Genomic DNA, 26,099 nt, shown 5'->3' with positions numbered 1-26,099 from the left:
AGAGCCTTCTGTTGCAGGGGGAATTCTGTCCGTGCTGATGAGCAGCTGAGAAAAACACCATTCAACTCTGCAGCAGTGCCCAACTTCTGGTTTTTCTCGGTTTCACTGATCCCCTCCCCAGAACGCAGAAGGGAAGCATTAGGAGCGGAGATGGGAAGAGCCCATCCAAAGCTTCTGGCGAGCGCGTGGTGAGGTGAGTGCAATGGGGCTCGGGCTTTGAGCAGCCCGGTCCACACTACACCCGTCTGAAGGAGCACCGCAGTCGCTACCGCGGCCACGCCCCCTCCGCCCAGGCCACGCCCCCTCCTCGAGGCCACGCCCTCGGCGGGGCGGGGACAGGCGGGGCGGCGCGCGCGCTCCCGGCCGCGGTGTCGCGGTTGCGCCCCGCCCGTCGCCGCCGCCGCCGCCATGGACAGCGACGAGGAGACGCTGGAAGAGACCGTGGAAGGTGTCAGCCCGGGGCGGGATACGGGAGGGCCTCGCCGCTCGGTATCGGCGGGGCGGGATGGGCCCGGCCCCCGCCGCTCGGTCCCGCGGGCTGCGGGCGGAGGCTCGGGGCTGCGGGCGGCCCCGCATGACATCAGCGGGCTTATGCAACGGCGCCGAGCACATGGCGCGGGGCCGGCAGGGGGGCTGCGGCCGCCGGCGGGCCGCGCTCCTCCGGGCGTGGGGACGGCTGTGCTGGGCCGCCGTGTCGGGGGGGGGCTGCTCGCACCTCGGGTCTGGGGGTGGCGGCGAAGGGGGCAGTCGTTGCTGTCCTTAAACGCCGGGTAGCCTGGGAGGAGTAACGGGAGCGGCAGATCCGGAACTTAGACGCGTGTTCGGACGACTGGATTTTGTTGTCACGACAGGGGAGAGTGGCTAGGGAAGGGAGCGGTGTTGTGCTCCCGCTGGAGCGCTGGGGGAGCTTCCATTCATTGGAGCAGAGCTCAGCAGCAGGCCTCGGCTCTGTAGCAAAGCTGCATCCGTGTCATTAAGCTTCGGATTGCTTGTTTTCTTTTTTTCCTGTTGACTGAGAGGCGCCGAACATCTCTTATTTGCTGAAGATGGCTTTAATTCTTTCTTCGTGTTCTGTGCCTATTAGAAGGGCTGAGTCGTTTATGCTGTGGCTGAGACTCAGAACCCCTGGAGCGGCCCTCAGAAGACACTGCACGTGCAGCTCGGGCTGTCCCGAGCCCTGCCGTGTGCGCTGTGCGTGCGCGGAGCCCCTGCGCTGGGCTCCGCAACCCGGCGCTCCTTAACGGGGCTGAGCAGCCCCACGAGTGAGGTCAGAAGGTGGTTTGGTTTGCTTTTCAGAAGCACCGTGTGCCGCTAGTTTTGATTTAGACGTAATCCGAGCGCTTTATAAAAGCCTCGCTCCTGCGGCAAAGGAAGAACTTGTGGTGTGCAGCGTAGGGTTTGTGAGCTTACACCGGCGTACCTTCTCATACTGCTAAGTTAGGAGTTCGGGCCCTTTATTGAAACCTTGCGTGTGCGCGTGGCGGTTTTCCCTGTGAAAGAAATGTCCGCATCAGAGTTATCGGCGCTGTGATAATGACACGGGCATAATTGCTCAGCCCGTCCCGCTCTGCAGCGCGGCTGTCCCGGTGCCGGGAGGGGCCCGGGCTCTTCCTGCCCACGGCGGCAGTAAGGGCTCCTCTGCACCATTAGGAGAAGCCCTCGGGGACACAGCGTGGTTCTGTACTTCTGATCCCTTGCTCTGTTACTTCTCCAAGCTCTCATGCTGAGCGGTGTCTGATGGCTTTGATATGCTTTGTAAACAAGATGGGATATCTCATCATTTCCTCCTGTGCACCTTCCTGGGTGCGTTTCCATACTTGGTTGTACCGCACGTGAGAGATGGTTAATAAACCGACAGAGCATAACTCAGTTACTGTGAGGAACATTCTCTTAGTTACTTCAAGCTGGGGAAGGTCGTGTGCGTGCACGTGCGGGAGGGCTCCTGGCATCCTCACCGTGCTGCTCTCCAGCAGCTTTGTGCCCCCAGCACAGTGCTATGGGCTCCAGGTACACCGGGAGCAGCTGTCGGTTTCCCTCTGGCTCCGAAGAAGCAGCGAGAGCTGCAACATGAGCTCCATTATGCTCTAAGTTAATCGGAGCTGCCGGTTGCATTCGGTCTGAAACAGAGCCGCAGCGGGGATCTGTGTGTCCCCCATCTGCCGTCCCCGTGTGTGCCAGCTGCGATGGGGAAAGCTGATACGGCTGGGAGAGGCTTCGCACATCGCAAAGGCCAGGCAAGCAGCGCTTGAGGTACAGCGTGGCTGACCGACAGGCATCCTGCGTGCATGCGGTGTGGCTGATATTACGTGCTTTTATTTTTGTGTGCTTATGTGGATATAGCTATGAGGTGGCACGCCCACATTGTTGTAAGGCTTATATTTATCCCAAAACCCCCATCTTACTCAATGGAGTGAAGTGTAAATGTGGTCTTTCTCACCAGGAAGAGCATGGTTTAGATTTGAAAAGTTACTGTATTTTTAAAGCTGTGTGTTAAGAGAAGCTAGAGTGATATGGAACGTGTTTATTTGGCTCCGGGGAGAGCTCGTTGTGGCCTTCCAATCCTTGAAGGGAGCATTTAAGCAGGAGGAGGAAGGGATGTTTACAAGGGTGGATAGCGATAGGACATGGGGGATTGGTTTTAAACTGAGACAGGAGGGGTTTAGGTTAGATATCAGGAGGAAGTTTTTCACACGGAGGGTGGTGATGCACTGGAACAGGTTGCCCGAGGAGGTTGCGGATGGTCGGCGACCCTGCACACAGCAGGGGTTTGAAACTGGATGATCATTTGGTCCTTTTCAACCCAGGCCATCCTATGATTTTATTTCAGATAGGTTTCTATGTTTTTGCTTATTCTTCTCCTATCTCTCACGTCTTCCATCCCTCTCCTGGTATCCTGCCCCTTTTTACTTTTACCTTTAAGTGTAGCTGGTTGCACAACAGCAGCCTTAGTTATACTGAATCTCTGAAAACTTTTCTTAACGTCAATGTTTTGGTAAGAGTTAAAGTAAAATACTGGAGAGCTGCTGCAACTCGGGCATCTGCGTAATCGGGGTGGATGTGCAAACCGATATCACATTTAATGTATTTTTTTGGTGTTTGTTATGTGCCTTTTCTTTCAGGACATCTAGACGACGATGGGTTGCCACATGGATTCTGTACGGTCACGTATTCGTCCACAGATAGGTTTGAGGGAAACTTTGTTCATGGAGAAAAGAATGGCCGTGGCAAGTTCTTCTTCTTTGATGGAAGGTAAAGACCAGCTCTCCTATGTTCTATATTTCTCTATGCTACGAATCTTAATCCACATTCCTCGCACTGAGAGTTTCCAAGTAATGTATGTTGTAGGAAGAGCTCTAGTGGTAGACCTTAGGAATTGGGATGTAGTCAGAACTATTGAAAAGTCACAGCGACAGGTGCTGGGCTACAGATTTCAAGCCTGTAACTGTAGTGAACTTTTACGGAGGCCTGCGAGGCAAATCAAGGGCCTACAGCTTCCAGTGCGTTGCCACGCGCAGGTGTAGGGGCCTTTCCGGTCTTCACGTGCACTTGGTCTCGGGAGCTGCTAGCAGCTAAAAGGACCGAGTTACGTGTGGCGTTGTTCTCAGCTCTACCCCGTCTTCTGCACGTTGCTCGTGGCCTGCTTTATTTTCAGAGAAGCCCCTTGAACTTGCACTTTGTTTTCCGGGAGCTGTGGCAGCGACAGGGGCTGCTGTGTGCCTGCGGGCGCGCTTCCTTCCGTAGCACCCCGAGTGCCTTCCCCCACCAGCAGCGCTTCTCCTCGCAGTTGCTCAGAACTTCCTGGGAAGGAGCGGCAGATGTCTGAAAGGACACGATTCTTCTTGGCTCCGCAGCTGCCGGTGGCACTATGAATAGCAGCTGCGAGGCCGACAGTCGTGCCGGCTCCGCTCTCCCCCTCGCTCTGCAAACCTCCGAGCAGGAGCGGAGGTATTGTGCCGCTCTGTGAGTCAGCTCCTTGTCTGCGTCCATCTTTGCAGCCGCTTCGTACGGAGACTGTGGGGCTGTTTTCATGGGGAGCATAATATTTTTCTTCAGTTACGCGGTAGCTGATTAGGCCTCTCAGCCTGGATGAAGAAAAATCCCTACTGTTGTTTGATAATGGGGGCTTATTAAATCTTGTTCGAGACAGTGAAAATCACTACTGCCCAGCAGCTGACCTCTCCATAGCACCGTTTTTTTCCGAGTTGGCAGGCAGTGTCTCTATGGACACGTGTGCATAACGTTCCTGTGCCTGTTGATGACCTCAGCAGAGCAAGCTCTGAGCGTGCAGTTGGAGAAAGTGGCCCACGGCTTGGTTGGTGGAGCTGCTCCACCTCACCCAGAGTCCTGGCAGCGCTCCATGGGGGAACTGGGGCTGCTGCCGTACCTCTTCATCATTGCCAGCTCTTGATTTTTCTTTAATTAACGTAACCCTTAATGAAATGGTAGGGTTGGCTACTGCGTGACTGCAGGAGCTAGCAAAATGAAAATATACTCAAGCAGTCTGTGATACGGGTTTGGAAAAAGTTTATTTCTCCAAACTGGCCTGAGCTTATTGTAATTGAGCTACGGCAGCCATAAGCAAGCGGTGACTCCGATGGCATCACAATTTACCTAGCTTTGCTGGGTAGCGGGAGTGCCCGGGTCATGTCAGGCAGCACAGCGAAGGAGGATGACTTGGCGTAAGGCAGGGCCTGCTGTTCCCATTAACTGTGCCTTCAGCCAGACTGAGAGCTTAGGAGGGGAGCTTATGAAGAGAAATGAATGGCAAACATTTCTCTGAGCAGCTCTCCCTATGGCACCACACTCTGTGCTTCAGGGCAGGAAGCGGGCAGATTTCAGCTAACTTTAAGGGTTATTAATCCCTAAACTCAATTAAACACTTTAATAGTAATAATAATAATAATAATAAACTAATTAAAAAACATATGGTTTTGCTGTTTTTATTTTTTTTTCTCCCCCTTCAAAAAGGTAACACACCCCACATGTTCCTTTGGAGAGCAAGCTCACTTGTGGCAGATTCTTCTCTCGGATGGCATACTCCGAGCTCTCAGCGGTGCTAGCACTTGCAGGAGAGCACTTCACAAGCACTTTGCACAGTAGCTGTGAGCGTGAGGACCGCGCCTGGCGCTAAGCTGCAGCTGCTGCTTCCATTAAGCAGGCGCTCCCATAAACTGACAGCTCTCAGATCACAGCAGGGACGTGCATTATGTTTGAGAAAAAGCTTTCAGTCCTGCCACCTGTAAGGAATGGTGGGTCAGGGTCCGTTGGCGTGGCTAAGAATTGGGAGGCATATTGCATTAAGCGTGACTTCTTTTAAAGAGTAAGCTTAAACGTGGGCTTTGTGTGTGTTATCAGCTGCAGCGAGTTTCACTCTTGTGCTCTCAGACAAACTGCTTATGTTGTAAACATCTACATTGGAAGCAGTATTATGCAGCAAAAGCGTGTGTGCTGCAGCTGCCCGTGAGCTAAATATGCAGGAGTGGAAGCTCAACAGTTTGTATTTCTTAGGCCGGTTTTGGCTCGAGAGAGAAATAACCGTGAAGGAGGATCTGCTCGGTGATGCTTTCATTGCAGTTTCCATTGGCTGCATTTTTAAGCAAGGAAACAAAGCAAAACGTAGAAGTTGTTGCGTCCCTTCTGAAGGGTTTGTGAGACAAAGTCGAAGTGAGCTGAGTGTGCCTTTGTTCAAATTGCAGCACAGCACGAGTTGTGTTTGACAGGCTCCGGTCCATTGTAATAGAACTATATGGAAAAATGACAGTGCCTTTAGCAAATCCAGGGCAGGTTGCTGCTGTGTGTGTTGCTAGGGAGCGAGCTGTGACTTGCTGACAGGCTGCGGTGTGTGCTCTAGTACGGTCCACCTGGATGACAGTTCAGTTTCTTCTCACCGGAGCGATGTCACCACAGAGCCACACACAGGAGGTAGAAGAACCTAATGTGAGCGTAGCTTTCTTGAGCAGTATGTGCTTTTTGGACCAAGAGCAGTGCATGCACTGTTTCAATTTGCTACCGCAGCCTATTAAAAAAAAAAAGCTCAGTAGTGTAATTCAGATGAAGAATGCTTTGTACACTCCATGTGCCCCGGTCAAAGGACGGCATAAAGAGCGCGGTTGCGTTGTGCCCACGTTGTGGCTTTGAATTTGCTGCTTACAGAGGTGTACAGTCTTCTATAGCTGTTCCCTTTCTCTTGTTGCCAGCACCCTGGAAGGGTACTACGTTGACGATGCCCTGCAGGGCCAGGGAATTTACACGTACGAGGACGGAGTGGTGCTTCACGGCACGTATGTGGATGGAGAGCTGAACGGCCCAGCGCAGGAGTATGACAGCGATGGGCGACTGATATTCAAAGGGCAGTATAAGGACAACATCCGACATGGAGTTTGTTGGATATATTACCCGGTAAGCATGACCTCTCGCTGTCTTTTTTGCTAAATGGAACGCTCACATGTCTTTTCTCTGCAGCCAAGGGAGATACCTACCAAGAGCCAGTTATCTGAAAGGAAACACAGGAACCTAGGTGGAAGTTGTTTTCGTTCTGGTTTAGGATAATCCAAGATACCGTGAAACCTTTTCGGTGCTGCTCAGTGTACAGCGAGGCTGTGAGCTGCCCTTAACGTTTTTACGTTCCGGGGAGCCCAGTGCCACGTAGGATGTATTTCCATATATCTCCTTGAGAATGCAGGGCAGCAGTTCTGTCACTTTGTAGCACTGACTGCTGACAAAAGGCTCGGGAGCTGCACACGCTAACGTAACGGGCTGCTCCTGCTTAGCTGGGGGAGGACTCCTACGCAAGGCACGTGCTGCTTTGGCCCAGCAAACGAGATAAAACTGGTGTGAGAGCTGTGCGTCTGCACGAGGGGTGTGCTAGTACTTCAGGCATTAAGAGAGACAGAGTTTTTCTGATTCCTGGTAGAAGCTCGGGTATTCTTCTGGAAAAAGCCTTCCTAATTGCTAGGTGCTCTTACTACCAGGCTAAGTCACAGCAACGAGGGTGGTTGTTTTTTCTCAGGTGGGCTTTTGTGCGTGCATTACTTTGGGCCTCGTTTCACAGTCTGTTCCTGTAAAGCTTTTGTGAATTGAAGCTCAGTTTTGTCAGGCGGGAAAGAGCACGGGCTCGGACGGCGTCAAACCATGTAGAAGACCCAGTTCATTTCCTGTGTCATTTTCATCCTGACCAGAATCGTACCCAGCTTCTTTACGTCATTTTTCCTCACACCTGAGCTTACGGCAGTTAATTTAAGTTGCTTCTTTTCAGAAAGTCCGGAAAAATCACTGCGTGCTCTTCTCTTCCTTGTCCTTTCAGGACGGAGGCAGCCTCGTAGGAGAAGTGAATGAAGAAGGAGAGATGACTGGAGAGAAGATAGCTTACGTGTACCCTGATGGAAGGACTGCGTATTCCGGAAAGTTCATAGATGGAGAAATGATAGAAGCCAAACTGGCAACTCTGACATCCTTAGAGGATGGGAAACCTCAGTTTGAAGTCGTACCAGGCAGTAAGTTGGGCTAAACGCAGCGACTTGCGTTCTTGCTATCAGCTCTGCGCCGCAAACAGCTCAGTCTCAATAATATGTTCCATTAGAGGCTCTGAAGCCTGGCCGCGGTGAGAGGATGAGCGTATCAGTGAGAAGCCCTTTTTCTAAATGGTAAAATTGGGCGGAAGAGCTCAAGCCCTTTGCTCTGCAGACAAACGGGAAGTGGCCCACGTGGTGGTGCTGCTGAACTGCATTCCGTAACCCTTTTCTGGCACGCTTGGGGACGCGGTCCTGCTCGTTGCGCTCACCGTTGCCAGCTGGGTCAGCATGAAAGCCCGCTTAACAGCGGTAGCGCTGGCACAGCTGCAAGCTCTGTCTTATAGGTAACATAACCAGCAGTGCAGAGGGGGGCTGTAGCGTGGCTGTAGCTCCGTCAGTTCATGTGGACGAGTGTACATTATCGCTGTGCGTATCGTGCCGTCTGTGTTACGGAAGTGGAAGGACACAGGGATTGGAATTAGCGAACTAAATTCAGTTGTTGTGTAACAACGTGAGTCACCAGGACCCTTCGGTCTGCTGACACAAAGAGGCTATAAAAAGGTTGGAGTCGGGCACGTCATTCCGGGATGGCTTTGGCGCTCTGGGGCGCGCGCTGTGTTTGGGGGCGAGAGGGGAAGAGCCGTGCGCATGAGCAGGAACCGTGCTGCTGCAAGATCGGCTCTTTGGCCACCTAAGATTGCGTCACCCAATGCGAAATAGAAGTCAGTGAGAAGAGGATGGGGACTGAGAGTATCCCTACTGCCTTTTGTTTTTATTTAAAATCTCTTGGTTTTTACTTAAAACAAATCCGAGTTGGTGAAGTTGAGCTTTAGAAATGGGTTTCGATTATGTTTTGAATGAAGCTGCCTTAGACCAGATCAGATCTGTTTTTAGCACTTGGATACTGCGGGCGATGGCCTTTTACCAAACTTAGTAATAATTGGGATTGTTTTTCTCCTTACATCCACCTTCGTCTTAACCTGTCTCCCAGACAGCTTCTGGCATTTGTTTGGAGAGGGATGTGAGGATTTCATTAGAACCGTACCGCTGAGTTGCTTAGAAATAGCAGGAAGTAAGCGACGGTAGCAAATGTGTTTTATGATTACTGAACGTTACCTTCTAGAGGATGTCTGTTCCGGTTCTGAATTAGAAAACATCACGGATGAAATAGTCCATGCTTTTTTTTTGTGTCTTGTTTGTTGTCGGTTTTTTTCTTACTGTATTTTTAAATATATCCTTTAAAACTTTGCTTTGGGTTTCAAGTAAAGACTTGAGAAGGGTCAGCTTTGGAAGGCTGTCCAGTCTCTTAAAACTTGATAGTTTAAGGATGATGTATTCATTTGCCAGTAATCTGCTGCTCTGTTACGTTGAGGGGGAAGAGTAAAACTGTCCTGCTGAAGCAGGCCTCTCACAGAGGTGCACCTCCGTTTAGTACCCTTTTTTCCTTCTCCTCCCTTTCCCCCCACAGCACGGTGTTTTATGCAGACATTAATTTAATTTTTGAACATTTCAATTACGTTAAGGGCCGCGTGCTTTGCGTACCGCCCATTCATTTGTTTCCCTCGTTGGTTTCTCCTTTTAGGCCCGGTGTACAGTTTTGACAAATCTACTTCATCCTGCATTTCTACAAACGCTCTTCTTCCCGATCCTTACGAGTCAGAGAGGTAGGCTGTTTTTTTTCTCCCTTCCTCCGAAGCCGTCCGTACCTTTTTGCTGTAACGTTTTTAGGACCGGATTTTGCCTGCGTTTCCTCGTTTGAAACAACTGTTGTCTGAAGGCTTGCGGTACGGAGCCTATGCCACACGTCAGGAAACATTTGACTTAATTGGATTTTTCTGTCTTACGCAATAAAATTGCACTCTGGTGGATAGAACACAGCTGTACGTTGTCAGAGATTCAACTGGGAGCTCTGTAGCGCTTGAGATACGTGTTGAGTCCAGTACTTGAACTCCAGTAATAGCCCCCATGTGTAACACTGCGAGCAACCGAGCGCACCGCTCCCCCCTTCTCTAGACGTGGAGCCAGCGTCACGGCAGCTCCACACAGATGCAGCGTAGTGCCAAAAGTAAATGCAGAACCTGTAGGAGAGCAGGGTTCTGCTTCAGCGAGTCGTCCCATGGTAGCGGGTGACACTCATGCTCTGTAGGAGACTCTATTGTAGTGCTGTTCTTCTACTGTGACATATTTCAGTAATCAGTGTGTTCGTTCTTCCCCTGGTAGGGTGTACGTCGATGTCTCTCTCATTTCCAGTGCTGGAGAAGGATTGTTTTCCAAAATCGCGGCAGAAGCTCGTACCGTTATGTCCTTCTACAACGGAGTGAGAATTACACACCAGGAGGTAAAGGAGAGAAAAAAGTCAGTCTCAATTTTCATTGCTCCTTCTGAAATGTTATAGCATCCCCTTCTTACCGTTAAGATTTAATACGACGGAGTTTAATGTGAAGCAAGTGCACGTTCAACTGTGTATTTTAGGAAAAAATACATAGCCAGGAAAAGCTTTAGTTGCATGCGTTTGAATGCTTGCTTTCAAACTGCCGACGAGGTCGACCCTCCGTGCGCACACTGGGTTTTTGCCTTGCCAACTAGGTAGACAGCAGAGACTGGGCCCTCAATGGGAATACAATATCCCTGGACGACGAAACAGTCATAGACGTGCCGGAGCCCTACAACCACGCCGCCAAGTACTGTGCCTCGCTGGGGCATAAGGCCAACCATTCCTTCACTCCTAACTGCATCTACGACCCGTAAGTACAAGTTTGTGTTCCGATGCCGAAGCCGCGAGGACGGTGCCGCGGCCCGGGCTCGCGGGCCGTGGGCAGCGTGGGGCAATGGGTCCCGGTGCTGAAGGAGGTCCCGCTGGAAACTGGCCGGCATTTCCCGTGCCTGGCGTCTCTTGGGACTAATCTGCGGCGGGGGTCGGGGAATATCTTCAAGTTGGCAACTTCGGTGCGAGTTCGGGCAGCTGTCCGTGAGTTATAAAACGCATGAACTCGGTGCTCTCAGCCCTACTTGGAGTAGCACCGCGCTAGGTCGGCTGAGCTGCAGAAGCGTGGCCAGCAGCGTCAAATGCGCTGCCACTTGGGAAACGCAGAAAGGAAGCGTCCTGCTGCTTTGCAGTCGGTGCACAGCGTCAGGAAACTTCCAGTGCCATACGTGTGCCTGAGGGTCCAGACGCCTTTCGTACCAGCGTATGAAAGGACAGTAGATCTGTACGTGGGGAATAGTTTTCCTGCATTGAATTAGCTGGTTTCCTCTACTGTCGGGCCCTGGGAGATGATGAACGGAAGCGCCTTTTGTTTGGTAGGTACCCGTGCTGGGGAAACGAAGACGAGCGATTTTCTGCGCTCGCCTGTCTCGTATGATGTGCGTTTGTTTGCTATTATCCACATAGTCACCCCTGCAGGCCTGTGGCAGCGATTAACCTTTTAGTTTTCTTTGAGCGAGCCATGTCGCAGGACTATTGAAAGACCTCTGTCGGCAGAGCTGGGCAAACGGGTGCTCATGTATCGATACGTATGCCCTCGTTCCTCAAGCCTTTATGAGGCTGACTCGGAGAAATCTGCCGACCTAATACAGATTTCAGGCAGAGCGACTGCTGAAAGTATACACAAGGGGGGCTAACGGAGTCTGTGAGCTGCCAGCGAAGCCTTGCCATAGTGTTTCTTCTCGCCTATAGGTTCGTTCACCCTCGGTTCGGGCCCATCAAGTGTATCCGTACCATCCGGGCTGTGGAGAAGGATGAAGAATTGACCGTGGCCTACGGATACGATCACAACCCTGTGGGGCAGAACGGTCCGGAAGCACCCGAGTGGTACCAGCTGGAACTGAAAGCTTTCCAGGCCGCCCAGCAGAAGTGAAGCGGAGCCTCCTCAGTTCAGCAAACTCAAAAAGAAACTTGGATCTATGCACTACCTTTGTACTGAAAACTGGACGAGCAGGGATTGTTCATGCCGTTGCATCATAACTTTGCATTCTGTGTTAAGAGATAAGTTTCTTGCATACTAACTAGGTTTGACTGTGTTACTCATAGCAGATTTAAAATTAGCTAGCGTCGCACCAGTCTTATCTGGAGAAATTATTTAATATTCTATACGAGACGTGATATTCTTTGGTAGCTTCTGCTTTTGCACCATATGCAAAGACGCCAAAAGACTAGACAGAAAACTAACATGGGTATATCGTTCACTTTTAGTCGGCAGACTTAGTGTCGCTCTATCGGCCTAGGCATTATTGTGCAACTGCATTTTGCATATATGCCACTTGTGATGATAACAGTAATATTTTGATATTCTCTAATAGTAGCATCATTTTGCCTTTTTAAACCTTTGATCTGAATCTTGCAATAGAGCAGTTTATTAGCATCTAGGAGGCTGGGTTTTAACTCCCCTTTCCTCTTGTCTGAACGTTGTTCTTTCTACGAATCCTCTTTTGCAGGAGAAAATCCTTTCTAACTAGCGGAAAGGCTTGTACGTGTACGTGAGAGTGCTGTGCGTCAGTCTCTGTGGCTCTCTAAGTAGCATAGCGACGTGTCCAACCCTAATATTTATCTGGCCTTTGTGGCTGGCTTATTTTATTTAATTTATGATTATGACACGCAAATGAAGCTGTTCTTTGCACGAAGATTATCCGAGAGGAGAAACGGACCGTCTTTCTGAAGGACTTTGAGAAGTACAGGTTCCGGAAGGCGGGTACATGAACGGCGTTAGCGTCCGCGAGTCGGTCTGCGTCTTTCCCCCGTTAGGGCGGCCAGCTCTCAAGGCACAAATGGGTTCTTTTGAAGGAAACGTGCGTACCTGAGGGCAGGCTGCAGAACTCGGTCGAGGAAAGCTGTATCAGTTGTCCGTGTTCAGTTGGCAAAGAATATAGCTGTCGTTAGTAGCGCTCAGATAGGGAGCGAATATGAGCGGAGATGTCAAACTGAGATTTCTGCGAAAGCTAGGAAGATCGTTTCTTGAAAGGCAAACAACTGAACGTTAAAACTTCTCTCGCTGTTCACAGTCAGAAGCAGCAGTCAATCCGTAGCTTCCTTACAGTCGGCGGCAAGGGTTTGTGAATATTTGTCTGCAGGGCTGTGTTTTGGTGTTTTCCAGAGATAGGGGAGTTGTTCATTTTGTTCGGATGCTATACCGTCTTGCCTATGCTGTAGAAGAGAGAAATTACAGTCACTTCGGTCTGGATGCCGGAGCCCATCTGGGACTGCGACGTTCTCTTCGGGGCTTAGCAGCTTAGCGACAAGTGAAATGCGTTTGCGACGCTTTCTCTAAACGTTTGTAGTTTACAATGTTTGTATATATGTAACATAGATGGCTTGGGAATCAGACCCACCTTTTATTGCAGCGTTTGGTCGCTTGAACGGTTGCTAGCGTCTGGCTGCCTCAGGAGCCAGCCGTCGGGCCATTGGCAGAAGTGGAAGAAGGTTGCCACGAGTTCTTTCGGAGAATCTTGACTTGCGGTAGGAATTGCGAGCGCAGACCTCAAACCTGGGGCTCTGCTTATTTCCTGCAACCGACCACAGAGCACTTTTTCCACACTTCTCTGTTGAAGCTTACACAAAAGCTACAGTCTGTGTGCCGGGGAGGGGTGCAGGCACTCCACGGGATCTTTGATGCTCTTCCAGCTGCGAGCGGAGCGTGAGCTCCAACGCAGCCGGAGACTCGTGCCGCAGCTCCGCCGCTGGTCGGTCCGAGGCAGCGGAGGCGATGCCTCCAGGGCTCGACCGAGCGTGCGGAGAGACAGAATTGAGCCTCACAGGTGAGGGAGAATTGTCCAAGGGCGGTTGGAGGCACAGCTTCAGCAAATCGACCTCAGTGAGAAATCTGTGTTTTTACTGTTGTTTTAATTTGTTTTTTCCCCCGCTTCCCACAGGTTGTTGTTTTGGATCGGGGCTGTTTCAGCTTGGCGCTGCGTTGAAGTGCAAGGAAGAGGAGAGGGGCGTTGTATGTGGCTATACGCAGCTGTGAGCAGAGGGCAACTCCTTCCACAGTAACCCGCTTTACTTCTCAGTAACCTACTCTGGATTGCTCACCTCCTAATGCCAGCTAGGGAACTGTGCTTAAAAGGTTATGATCTCTCGAGCTCCTTTGGCTTCTTTGCCGATCGGTCTGACTCCTCGGCTGTCACCTCTTCACGCAGAGCTGATTGTTTGGATAGGTTGGTCTGTCTTCCTCTCGAGTGAATATAGAGAGAGGCAGAAGAGAGGGGTGCTCTCAGCACACGGGGTTTGGAGGTAGCATCGGTGGGTGCGTCGTGAAATAGGGAAGTCCCCGAAAAGAAGGCACTCGGATGTCTCCGTGCGTTCTCAAAAGCCCCTGCTTCAGTGCTCACCAAGCCTACGCTCTTGCTCTTGTGTATGCTTACAGCCAGCTAGCATGCTGCAGCTTTTGTTTGCGTCAGCTCCGCTGTGGTGTTATTCTCCACCCTTGGTCCTCCTATAGATCCCTTCCTCAGTGTCAGACCTGGGATAAAAGTTGCGATTATAAAGCTGCTTTGGCTCGATTCAGGACCAAGCCCTTGGGTTCTTCTGTGTTTTGTCTTTCTTTGCGGTCTGTTATCGTAGAGGTGGATGGGACGGTTTCTACCACGGAACGGCAAAAGGGCTCGCGGCTGAGCGGGTCCCTCGGGGGTTTCTGGGAGGTGTGTCGTGGCAACCTCAGGTTGAAACACAGGTTAACTACGTAACTCCGAGCGATGCCTTAAATTGGTCCACGCATTTTGCAGCTCAGCTTCCGGGGCTCATTGGATAGCGAGACCAGCTTAGCCAAATTGCTTGCCAGTAGCCTTGCGAGACCCACCAGGGAGCTTGATTTCAGCTGGAAGCGGATGAAATACTTATTTTGCAAAGCGATTTGTTTCAGTTATTGAATATCAGTGACTATTTGTGAAAACACAGGAAGTAAAGAAACTCCACTTCTGAGAGTCTGGCCTGGGTCCTGTTCGGTCGGAGCAGAAGCTGGAAGAAGAGCTCATAGCTGTCAGCTGAAGCTGGATGACCGGGAGGATCACGGTGTACTCTTTGTGACTAGAGGATGGCTTAAGAGATTTTATTACTGCTGCTTTTTTCAGGTACGGGTCGGTTCCCAACTTCCACCTTTAGTCTGCACGCCTGCCGGTGGCTTCTGTACAATTTGAGGGTCGTTACCCAAGTTCCTTCGTGCGAAGGAGCCCGTATCAACCTGTGTTATAGGCCGTTGACCCTCTCTTTGGAGAGGTTAAAGAAATTAATTATTGTTTTGTTGTTTTTTTTTCTCCTGTGGCAGCACTGTGTTTTGTCACCAAGAGCAGGAAAGTTTTTTTTTCGGAGAAGCAGTTAACCTTGGAAATGAGGATGTGAGTCAGTTTTAGCTGAGAGCTGCCTGCTGGGTCATGCCTGTGGGTAACAGGGAGAAGGGCTTAGGCCTAGAGATGGGTTCTCCTAGCGAGTCTGCTGCTATTCCGTGACTCTCTGGGATCTGCTGGAAGACGTAACATTCCTTCGCAAATCTGAAAAAGCTTTTTTCCTATTCTTTGGTATTAATCAGAAAAACACCTTAGCCTTCAGAAATCGAGTCCTGGAAATACACATATATGGTTCTGCAGCCATCGGAGCGATGGTTCTGGTCGCTCTTTGGCTTCAGCAGCTGCGACGATGCCTTCTGGCACGGGCCTTACTTTTTGTCCCGAGTGCAGCTGAAGGCAGGCAAGAGGTGACTCTCGCCAGTTTCAGGGCAGCTGGGGATGCGGTGCTCTGCCTACTGAGGCTGTGGATTTTGGGACTGATTAGGCAGCTGACTCTAGCTGGGCCTTTCTAGGCGCAGAGCTTTTACTCGTGACGCACGCAGTCGGCAGTGGCTGTGGTTTATTTCTCAGGGCCGCTGTGTTTCTGGGCTGGCATGGAAGCAGGCGTGCCGCCAAAGGCTCTCTCGCCCTGTGCCACACGCTGGAAGAGCCGGTGTTCGGTACCGGGAGCCGAGAAGCGGTGGAAATCCTCACTTGTCCGTTTCCTCCCTGCTTGGCTCTCCGAGCCTCCTGCACTGCTGCGTTGTCCCCATCGCTGTTTGCAGCTGGCAGGCAGTCGTCCTTTGCTCGAAGCCTGGGCTCGCCGCTTCAGGTGTGCCAGGGCCGTACGGCACGGTGCCTGGCCCGGAATCGTGCCTCGATGATTTCTTTCGGCCTTTCGTAGCAGCGCGCAGCGTGTGGCCAAACGCTGCGGTTGTGATGAGGTGACGAGTTGTACAGAGCTGTTGCCCACCGCTTCGGTTTCCTCATGCACAGCAGAAACGCCGAAGCTGCTGTGGGCGTCCGAGGAATTCACTTCTGAGCATTTAAAAAAAAAAAAGAAAATTGCTTTGAAAACAGTGTTGCAGCAGTGTCTCCTTAAGCGCTGGGGTGCTGTGGCCACCGCCGCCTCCTCTCTCTGCGCGCACTGCTTTGTGCCGAGGGCGTGCGGGGGAGCAGCGCGGGCTTGGGAGCAGCTTTGCCTGCGGGTGTACGTGGGCATCGTGCTCACCTGCGCGTGGGGAGAGCTCGTTCCTTGTGCTGCGTGTACCGCGAACCTGAGGGCTGTATTTCTGGAACAGTCTCGTAGAGAATTTGCTTTGTTCTTTTTTTCTCTTTTTTTTTTTCCAACAAGGTGCAAGATTGAGTGCATGTTTACTTGCCCCAGATCAAAGGTTTTGAACACTAAGGTCACTGTCAGCCGAATGGACTCTCCTCTTGGCGCTCTTCTGTCTTCAGGCAATCGAAGCTGCTGCCCTTTCTCTCTCAGTTTTACTGTAACTACTGTTGGGTTTTGCTGTTTTCATTCCCGGGAGAACTCTGTACAAAAAATTGAAAGCAATTAAATGTTCAAGCCATAACATCACGAGTGCGGGAAGACCCTCTTCACAAGTTTTAATGTATTTATACGTAAAAGGATGTTTGTATGAAATATTTTCTGGGTAGAATGCGTATTTTACAAGAAAATAAGTTCCAGTAAGACGAAACAGAGTTGTAAAGGATGTGTTTTTGTAAGATGCAACTGTAATTGGTTACTGATCAGTAGACTTCTTTTTTTTCTTTAGGGGAGAAGCAACCAGTTATTGCAAATTACAATTGCAAGCGGTCCTTTCTGCTGTTCGGGGAAGTATTTATCCAGCATCCCGTGCGGCTGCCATAACTCACGGCAACAGGGAGGCCCGTCGCACGTTCAGGACATAGCTCTGCCCCACACCGGCCCCGTGCAAGCGGGGCCCTCCCTCCTTTCCGCAGTTTCGTCCTGTACATCTTTTCCTACTGTAACCGTGCTGGGTTGAACTCTCGAGCTCAGATGCAGACTGAAATTGTGTGTCGCTCGACGGTTTCTGCGGGGCCTTCTGCCGTTTTAATACTCTGTAGCCCATACTTTCTGGGTCTCTCAGTTCTTCAGAACTAAGTGCTAAGGAATAATCCTTGGGGTGAGCTTACACGCGTGTTCACAGTTAACCCCGGCGTATATAACTTGTATACAGTACTTGATAGGTGTTTTATGACATTTGTACTCGAACTACGAGCCTTACCGAACATCTGTAGGTTTATTCATGACTTTTAAAAATGGATAACTCTAAGAAAGATGTTTACATGACTGACGATTGCCCTTCCTTTGATGTTACGAATGAGGTTTTTATAGTGTGTTTGGGTGTATGTGCAAGGAAGCAAGACCAACAACAACAATAAAACGTTTCTGGGGTTTGAAAAAAAGATAAAAAAACAACACAAACAAACAACACACAGACTCGAGAAACATTTGTAATAAGTGAATTTTAAAGATCGCTTTAATTGCGCTACGGAGGCAATGCAGATATTAAAACGTTCAACAGCAACGCCGTCTGTCCGTGTCTGCTGCGCGCCGCCCATCGCCGCGGGCACCGAGGGCCGGGCCGGCTGAAGGGCAGGGCCGCCCCCTGGGGCCGCGCTCCGCCCCGCCGGAGCGCTATGGATCGTTACCGGTACTTCATCTTCAACCAGCGTAACATGGTGCTGCTGGGGCTGCTGCAGGTGGCCTTCAGCACGCTGTGCGTCGTCAGCGGCTTCGTCGACGGCATGTTCGGGGGCGAGTCGCCGCTGGGCAGAACCAGAGCGCCCGTGTGGGCCGGGATGGTAACGCGGCGCTCCGCTTTCTACCCTTCGCGGTTTCCTCTGCGGTTTCCGAGGGGGGGGAGAGGCCGCGGCTTCTCGCCGGCCCTTTCCCGGCTTCCCGGCTTCCCGCTCAGAACCCGGGCGGTGCCGCGGGCGGAATTTCCGCGCGACGGAGCGAGAGCCGCTTCTGCCGGGCGATACCGAGCGCGGGGCCGCTGCGGCCGCCGCCCCCCGCAGGCCGCCGCCGGGACGGGCCTCGGCGCGGAGCACCGCGGGCGGGCAGCTCTTCCGTCCCTCCGTTCCTCGGAGCCAGACCCTGCAAACGAGCGCCTTTCGGCCCTTTATCTTCACAACCCGATTCCCGTCGTCAGCTCTTATCACCGACTCCTTTTCTGCGCTGCAGGTCATGGGAGTCCCGGGCGTCCTGGCGTTGTTTTCCTCTCAGAGGAAGAACCCGGTCCTTGTAAGCTACGGGGCATGGCGTGCGGATGGGGCGGGGGCTGGGTGCCGTGCGGGGGCCGCCTCCGCACCCTGCGGTGCCCGGGTCTTAGGATGGCCCTCGTGGGAAGGGCCGCATCTGTAGGAAGGAGGAGGACGCGATGTCCGTTTGCTTTCTGAGGCGTAACGTGAGCTCCGGCAGGCTCCAGTAACCCAAATCTGCCGAAAACGCTCGTGAATGCTTGTGTTGTTCATTTACTCGTTTATTTGTATTTGATCGCTGCCCGGCATTAAGCTGCATTTCCCGGGTGGGTGTCTCAAGCCGTGTTAGCCCTAAAGGGGGGTGCTGTTCCTCAGAGCCCTTTCAGAAGGACGCATTTCAGCCCCGCTCCCGCCCGGGGGCGAGATGTGGGACTCGACCGTATCTCAGCAGCTCGGTCCCGTGGAAACCTTTATTGTGCTGTGTTAGGTCTCCACCCAACTGTTGCTACCGGATCCTTCCTAGCGTTACAGCAGGTCAAAGTCTGGGACCTGCCGCGCGCCGGCCCCTTCTGTTTGTGTTCACTGCGTTACTTTCCTTTTCCCTTTCTGATTCTCCTTTCGTTTCTTTGCCTAGGTGAACGTGCTGGTAGCAGCATCTATGCTGTCTTGCGTGTCCATCCTCATTGTCATAGTTTACAGCTCCCTCACGCTGTCCTACAGAGAAGAGGAGCAGCCAAGCTCTCACCCGGTACACGTTGTGCATACGGTGAGTGTCCCCTGAGCTCGTGGCTGTCCTTGACGTGCAGCTTCCCGCGGCCCGCCGACGGGCCATGCACCCCAACGCAGCGAGGTCGGCTTGGTAAGCGCCGACGCCACAGCAGAAGGGTTGGGTTTGTCCTAGGGGTCAGTTGGTTTGCCCTTTTGCGCATCGCGTCCGTTCTGAACCGTGTACGGGTACATCCGAGGCGTGTGAAGCTGTTTGTCAGGTCTGAGCCGAGCGTCAGGCCGGGGAGACGCAGCCTAGCCAGACGTATCTCATAGCGTGACAAGGAACAGCCCGTTCCTCCCGTTGTAACGCGTTCAACCGGAGCGCTTAGCTTGGCTCATTCCTCACAGCAGAGAAGAAAGGTTTCAAAGAACACTGACCTAAAATTGACCCCGATACGTGATCACGGCTCTCTTACAATATCTAGAGAATTTTGGTGGAAATCTTCGCCATCTGAACGTGGCTCTAACGTTTCCTTTTTTGCTTGCAGAAGTTCGTTCTGAATAAAGTTGTCAAGGGTGCTAACATCGCAATGTTAATCGCGTCCGTCTGCAGCGCCGTCGTCGTGCTGGTCATCACCTACCTGGGGTGCCGAAGTCTTCCTCGCTGCTCCTGCTACGACAGCGCAACCGGGATGGTGAGTGCGGGGCTGACAGCTCCGCGTTATTGCACGCTCACGTTACCTCGGCTTTGCCCCGGCCGTCCTCCTCCAGTGCTGCCAAGGGAGGGGGGTGTCAGAAGGACTTCAGCTTTCGTCCTTCCTTTTGCTGCCTCCCAGTTCTTACTTACCAGCTCGCATGATGAGGTTTGTGATGGGGTTCTCTCCTTCGTAGGAATGGTTGCAGCCTTGTGACGACCAGACTCAGGCCGTGGAAATGGTTTGCGCCGTACAGAGTGAGTAACTCTTCTGATCTACGTATTTGGGCGTTCGCTGGGGTTACGGAAGGAAGGTCCTGAATGCGCCGCAAATCCCCATAAGCAAAATATTCTGAGCAGGGACCCTGGAGTTTGTGCGAAGGGCTACGACGCCTAACAGTTTCCTCTCCCTTCCCCACGCAGGTGCTGGGGATGGCATTCTTAACTTCCCGACTCGGTTTCCAGCGCAGGACTGTGACACGGAGGAAGATGCATCCAAGCCTCCGCCGTACATCAGAATGGCTTGAGAAAGTGACGGACTGATCTAAAGGTGCTCGTCGAGACGTACAGTGAGATGGATGAAAGGAGTTTTTCCATTTGAAATCTTTATGCGCTTTTCCTGGGCCTTTTAAAAAATGCACACAGAAGGAGAGAAGCCGTCGAAGGCCCGACAAAGATCCCACCGCAAATGGAGGGACCTGCAGATATTTGGGGACGTTCAGACTCCGTGTAGCTGCAATAGCTCACTGCCTTTGCGAAGCGTGAGCTTTTTTATCTGGCTTTTGTACTTAATTTGTATCTTCTTTCACTGGAAATCATTGACAGTTGGTCTAGCAGCGCTAGCTGTAAACATTCAATTATTAAAGACAATTTATTTTTAAAAGAAACGGATTGTGGTGTATTCCCCTTATCTTCTTCCCATGCTCATTGTATCATGTGTAGCAAAGGGTCCGCGAAGGATCCGCCACGCTCAGCTGTTGGCTGAATAGGCGCCCTCCAGCTGGGACGGGGCAGGTCACGTCAAGGACAGGAAGACTTGCAGCGCCAGTCCGACGCCTCTGTCGAAACAGAGCTCTGGGTGCCTTTGTGCCTGGGGCCAATTCAACTTATTTGTGAAGGATAAGGCTAGGTTGATAGGGGCTGAGTTAGCGCAGCTCCTCATACGGAGTCACTTACCTAGTTCACCTTTGGAGAGTGAAAATTTGAGGTGTTCTGCTGAGCTCTTTTACAGATCTCGGCTTAAGCGCTACCTTGGGAGGGGCCATAGCTTTCGGTTGAGTTTTCTGAGGAGCATAGATTCCCACCTGCACTGAAGGGTTTGCTTCCAGGTAGGCCGAGAAGCATCTGTAGCACGTAGGTCCGCAGGCTTTGAGCGTGCAGCAGGTTGCCGGTCCCACGGCACACGTTACCCGGCACCTCCGGCCGTGCGGGACCGGGCAGGTTCACCTCCTGACTCCATTAACCTCCCCCTTACTGGAAGGGTGAGTCATGCTTGCAGTGTAGTTCCAGGAAGGAGAGAGGTAGGAGAGTGCCTTTCACTTTCCCAACAGGTGAGGGAGTTATGCTGTTCCCAACTTTGTTTTGCTAGAGACCCAAGTCTTCTTTCTTATACTAGGAAAAGAACCCAGACGCTTCGATGAAACTGGGGCTGTTTAGTTTGGAGAAAAGGAGGCAGAGGGGAGACCTTATTGCTGTCTTCCAATACCTGAAAGGTACTTACAGTGGGAGCGGGGTGGTCTCTTCTCACCGGTGACAGGTGACAGGATGAGGGGAAATGGCTTCGAGTTGTGCCAGGATAAGTTTAGGTTGGATGTCAGGAAACGCTTCTTTACAGAAAGGATTGCTAAGCACTGGAATGGCCTCCCCAGGGAGGCGGTCAAGTCACCATCCCTGCACGTGCTTACAAACCGTTTGGCTGTGGTGCTCGGGGACAGGATTTAGCAGAGGGCTGTTAAAGTGAGGGTAGCATGGTTGTGGTTGGACTTGATGATCCTTCAGGTCCTTTTTCTAACTGAGCAATTCTACGAGTCTATGGTTCTAAACCCTAAGCTGCATATTGAAGATTGCTTACAGAAGCTGGCACCTCGCTACATTCCCCTTGACACTCGGGTGCATCCGAAATCTCGGTCGCCGGGCCTGCTCTCTGCAGGTAATTAGTCAGTGAGAATCCACTGTGAGCTTCCACCTGACTGTCTGTCACTCTGTTGTTTTACATTCTTTGTCTTTAACATAGTAAGCCACAACATGAAGCAGAAAGTGATGCCGTGCCTTGTCTGTTGTACTGTAGCAAGCATCAAAGCAGCGCGCGTGAGAGCATTCCCACCCTCCGATGCTTCTGGCAGCCTGCAACGAATTGTTTTTTCTCTTTGACTAACAGAAACTGTTGTCCTTGTAGATTAAAAGCGAGCAAGGCTCCCTGAGAGGTTCGTGTGATTGCCGATTCTTTATACCATGTCGGCTTTGATTCTCTGTCTTCTGACAGATTTTGCCTTTGAAGGAGCAGCTTGCTGGAAGCGTTTTGTTGTCGAACGGTGCCACTCAGCCACCACTCCGTGCCCAGGTGGATACTGCAGTCCCACCAGCGATATTGCTTTGTCACATTGCCTTATACTGGGAGATAGGACAGAACCGAACGATGCGTGCAGCCTGGAAGCAGCGACAGTGACGCTCGGGGACAAGGATACCCACCGAGGACTCCTCGAAGGAGTCGCCCTATCGGTCTATTCTGAAGTAGGAGTGTAGAAGAGGAGCGTGCTAGAAACTAGAAACTAGAAACTGTAGAAACACACGCGGTCGGTTCAGCAGCAGCTGCACAACTCCCAGCATCTGTCTGTGTTTTGCAAATCGGTTTTGCCGTCCTGTCAGAGGTGCGATTGCGGCACCGCTATCACGGTACCGGCACCCTGGAGCCCTTACGGCTGCACGATGCAACATGTCCTTTTACAGAAGGAGAGTTTTGAGCAAGGAAACACCTGCGTTGTGGAAATCGGTGGAAACTGTACCTCCGTTCCCTGCCAGTTTCTATCACTGGGTAGCAGTGCAGAAAATGTATTCGTGCTTCCAGCTTCCAGCGCTATATGCAGTAGGTGCTCCACACGCGCATCACGTTCCCCCAAAGCCCGGCAGCAGCTCCCTCACCCCCAGCGTTCCCCGGTGGCAGCTGGAGGACACTATTCAGCATGCAGGCACTGTTCCCAGCACCTCCAGGAGCGACGAACTTGGCCAGACTTTTGCTACTTGGCAGGCCGTTCACTGATCAGACATTGTAATGTAACATTAATTAAGGAACCGGTTTCTGTGAGTTAACATTCCACTGAGTGTGGAGTATGTGCCGCAGCCGTTTCCTACATGGAAATACAGAGAAGGAGCTCCACAGAAGAGCTCCTCAGGAGACTGTGGTTGTGAGCAGGTTGGGATATGTATATGATAACTGCTTCTTGGGGCTTTTCTCACTTCCCTTCCCACCTTGTCATAGCAATGCCTGACAGTAAGGACAGTTTCCTTTATTTCTCGGCCCTGTCGGGGCCGCAGCAGCGGGCGTGCTGATGGGAAAGTGCAGGAGAAGCCAGAGGACAAATCTGCCGCGCCGCAAGGGCCGCAGAGTTGCCCGTTCCAGTGTGATAATGCGTTCTGTGCGGGAAGTGACTCTGGGCATGGACAGTTCTCGTTTCGTAGAGAAAAATGGGTTGGCCGGGTGTATAGCAGAAGTGCTTATCTGGATCATCGATGAAGGTGCTTACCCAAGTTGTTGCTTGGTCTCACTGGCTCTGCTACAGCAGTTCACTGAATCACAGAATCACAGAATCACAGAATCGCAAGGTTGGAAACGATCTGCAAGATCATCTAGTCCAACCACCCTCCCATTCCTATTACTAAACCATCTCTTGTAGCTCCTCATCCAGGCGCCTCTTGAGCACTACCAGGGCCGGTGACTCCACCACCTCCCTGGGCAGCCATTCCAGTGCCTGACCACCCTCTGAGAGAAAAAGTTTCTCCTCATGTCCAAGCTAAACCTCCTCTGGTATAACTTCTGCCCGTTTCCTCGGATTCTACTATTAGCCTGGGACAAGAGGCCAGACCTTTTAACACCACAGCCTCCTTTCAGGAAGTTGTAGAGTGCAATGAGTTCTCCCCTGAGACTCCTCCAGACTAACCAATCCCAGCTCCCTCAGCCGCTCCTCATAAGACTCGTGCTCCAGACCCCTCACCAGTTTAGTTGCCCTCCTTTGAACACGTGCCAGGGCCTCAATATCTTTCTTGCAGTGAGGGGCCCAAAACTGAACACAGCACTCGAGGTGCGGCCTCACCAGTGCTGAGTACAGGGGGACGATCACCTCCCTGCTCCTGCTGGCCACACTATTTCTAATGCAGGCCAGGATGCCGTTGGCCCTCTTGGCCACCTGGGCACACTGTCGGCTCATGTTCAGCCGAGCATCAACCAACACCCCCAGCTCCCTTAAAAAAATACAGGCTGCTATCAGAGAGACTCTCCACGCTCTTGCCGTTTACAATTCCATTCTGCGTGTGCACAGATAGGTCAGTGTGACAGTTCTCTGCGGGGGGTTTGGGGGGGGAAGGTCATTGGCATCTCAAAGGGAGCAAAATTTTCTGAAAAAGAGCTCATAAAGTGTGAGAGAGGCCGTGCTTGTCCTTGTTACAATGTGTCGCTGTAAATATATCTGCCGCTGAAAGCCAGAAAGAAACAGTGCTTTCGAAGTGCAGAACCGGCAGCAGACGTACTGCTTTCACACTCAAACACGGAAGCAGGTGGCTTCTTTTAGCACTGAACCGTACGGGCATGCTTCACAGAGCTACGAAGTTGCCTTACAGCAGGACCTAATGCGAAGATTTTGTAAGGAAAGGAGGCTTATGACGAGCAGACGGGAGGAGCGAGAGGAGCCCTGCGCTTTTGGGTCCTGTCAGATACGGTTTTCCTCAACTCCCTGAAATCCAGTGAGTACTTGAGCATCGCAGCAGTTGGTGGAGGGGGCAGGCGTGGTAGACGGTGTTTTTTTTTCCTTCGCCCTTTTCCCTTTCCTAATTTTTCTCCTTTCCCCTTTTCACTGCATGAAACAAATTTTCAGTTTAGGTCATCGGCAAAGTTTGTGTATAATAATGTATTTAATTTGTTAAGAAACTGAATGTAAGGAATGTGTTCTTGGAGAAAATTGTTCAAAAGGAGGTTGTGCAAGGACGGAGTAGCCGCTCTCCGGATGGTTCTCTAGTTGTCTAACAGTTACCTAAATCATACTCTGTTGTTCCTTTGCTTCGATTAGGTCGCTAAAATATGTGTAAGTCTGTTAAAGGGTGAGCAGAGGTTTTTTAGAGCTGGGTTCTCGAGGCTGTCGCTGAGATGCAGAAACTAACGAAAGCATCCGTTAATGGGATGAACACACGTTGGATGAAATGGCACTGGCGGGATTGTGACCTTCCAATTCTAAAGGAACAGGTGTCTCTATGTGACGCCGGGTACGAGGGTCGCTCCGAAAGGGGCGCCTTGTCTTTTGCGGCGTTGGCGCATAGCTAAGGGCGGTGACTGCGTTCCAAATGAGTGTTTTGCGCCTGGGCATTCTGTCAGTCGAGCAGCGCTCTCGATTCCTGCGTGTAGGTGTAATTATGCTTTTTTTCGATTACATTTGTAACTTTCCATGGCTGTACGTTTAGTATAGATTCAGAAGTGTTTTCTTCCTCTGTAACTGCAGCCAGGTTTTCTGATGGAAATGGATTTAGATCCTTTTATTGTTTGTTTGTTTTGTTTTTAGTGGCTCTCATTGTAATCGCGATGTTGGATTAACATTGCAATGATCTCATTGTAATTGTAATTACATGGATCACCTGACAAGGGCAATGACATAATTAGGAAGCAACGCCTTCTGAATGCTAATGAAGCAGAAGGGCCGAGTCAGGGCCCGAAGCAGTGATTGAGCACCTGGGGGCAAAGCAGGGCCCACCCACGGGAGCTCAGGTGCAGGCAATGTTCTTTAGCGAGCACAAGGGGCGGAGCTAGGGTGCACCCCTTCCCGTCCTCATTTCAGGGCCGGCAGAGGAGGAGAGAGCATTTCTCTTGTGGTCTCTGCCTAATAAGGCTTTTTGAAGGTAAGTAGGTTTTTTTTTTCCCCTTGTTCATGTGCTCAGGCCGTTGCTTTTGAGCAAGCCCTCTCTCACCGCAGCCCACGATGTTGTGGCTCTGCTGTCTCTCCTCTTTCCCTCACGCTACCCCGAAACTGGTAATTTCCAGCGGTTACTTGCTGCTGGCGAGGGAGCTTTTGCTTTTGCAAGAGCTTTAACGAGGCCTCACTTCGCGAGGCTATTGCAACTTTGTTGCCGTTCACCCAGCGTTCTGTGTACGCGCTTGGGTTATTTCCACCGTCAGAACGCAGAGCACCGCAACTGTTCTGTAGCGACTTCAATGTTGTCGGCGCTAAGAGCACCGCTTCGGAGCTCCGTGGATAGGGTTCGACTGGATAGTTATTTTGTTACTTAGTTACTCACACCTTTGTGTTGCGGAAAGGTAAACTATGGGAACGTCACCGTCGGGTGGAACTGGATTTGGAGTGGGAGTTGGATTTTACTTTCCTACTGCAAGAAATGAACCTCTCTTGCTTTTTCTTGAAAGTGGGGGGGGGGCACCCGAGCGCCGCCCATTGAGCTCGCTAAAGAACATTGCCTGCACCTGAGCTCCCGTGGGTGGGCCC

General features: G+C 51.6%; 2 protein-coding genes across 3 annotated transcripts; both read left to right on the top strand.

The window, feature by feature from the left end:
• Positions 1–369: 369 nt before the first annotated feature.
• On the top strand, positions 370–17,326 carry SETD7 (SET domain containing 7, histone lysine methyltransferase). 2 transcript variants are annotated; one of them, XR_006178877.1, is made up of 9 exons: positions 370–448; positions 3,120–3,249; positions 6,198–6,399; positions 7,304–7,493; positions 9,094–9,175; positions 9,732–9,849; positions 10,098–10,255; positions 11,188–14,573; positions 16,550–17,326. XR_006178877.1 is itself a non-coding variant. In XM_042871340.1 (8 exons), exons 1-8 carry the CDS (start codon positions 409–411, stop codon positions 11,366–11,368), a joined length of 1,101 nt encoding a protein of 366 aa, XP_042727274.1. In that variant the 5' UTR covers positions 370–408; the 3' UTR covers positions 11,369–17,326. The 2 variants fall into 2 exon arrangements, 1 of the variants encoding a protein (XP_042727274.1); XM_042871340.1 differs by having other exon boundaries at positions 11,188–17,326.
• Positions 17,327–17,419: 93 nt separating this feature from the next.
• Positions 17,420–20,291, top strand: LOC122180060. The gene is made up of 6 exons (XM_042871479.1): positions 17,420–17,603; positions 17,986–18,045; positions 18,637–18,768; positions 19,259–19,405; positions 19,602–19,662; positions 19,828–20,291. Exons 1-6 carry the CDS (start codon positions 17,439–17,441, stop codon positions 19,929–19,931), a joined length of 669 nt encoding a protein of 222 aa, XP_042727413.1. The 5' UTR covers positions 17,420–17,438; the 3' UTR covers positions 19,932–20,291.
• The last annotated feature ends 5,808 nt before the right edge of the window (positions 20,292–26,099 follow it).

The sequence above is a fragment of the Lagopus leucura genome, unplaced genomic scaffold, assembly GCF_019238085.1.
Source record: "Lagopus leucura isolate 7727_CA_CO unplaced genomic scaffold, USGS_WTPT01 Super-Scaffold_100004, whole genome shotgun sequence".
NCBI classification, from domain to species: Eukaryota; Metazoa; Chordata; class Aves; order Galliformes; family Phasianidae; genus Lagopus; species Lagopus leucura.
Note: the sequence above shows the minus strand (reverse complement) of the source record. Positions and strands in the feature narration are given on the sequence as shown.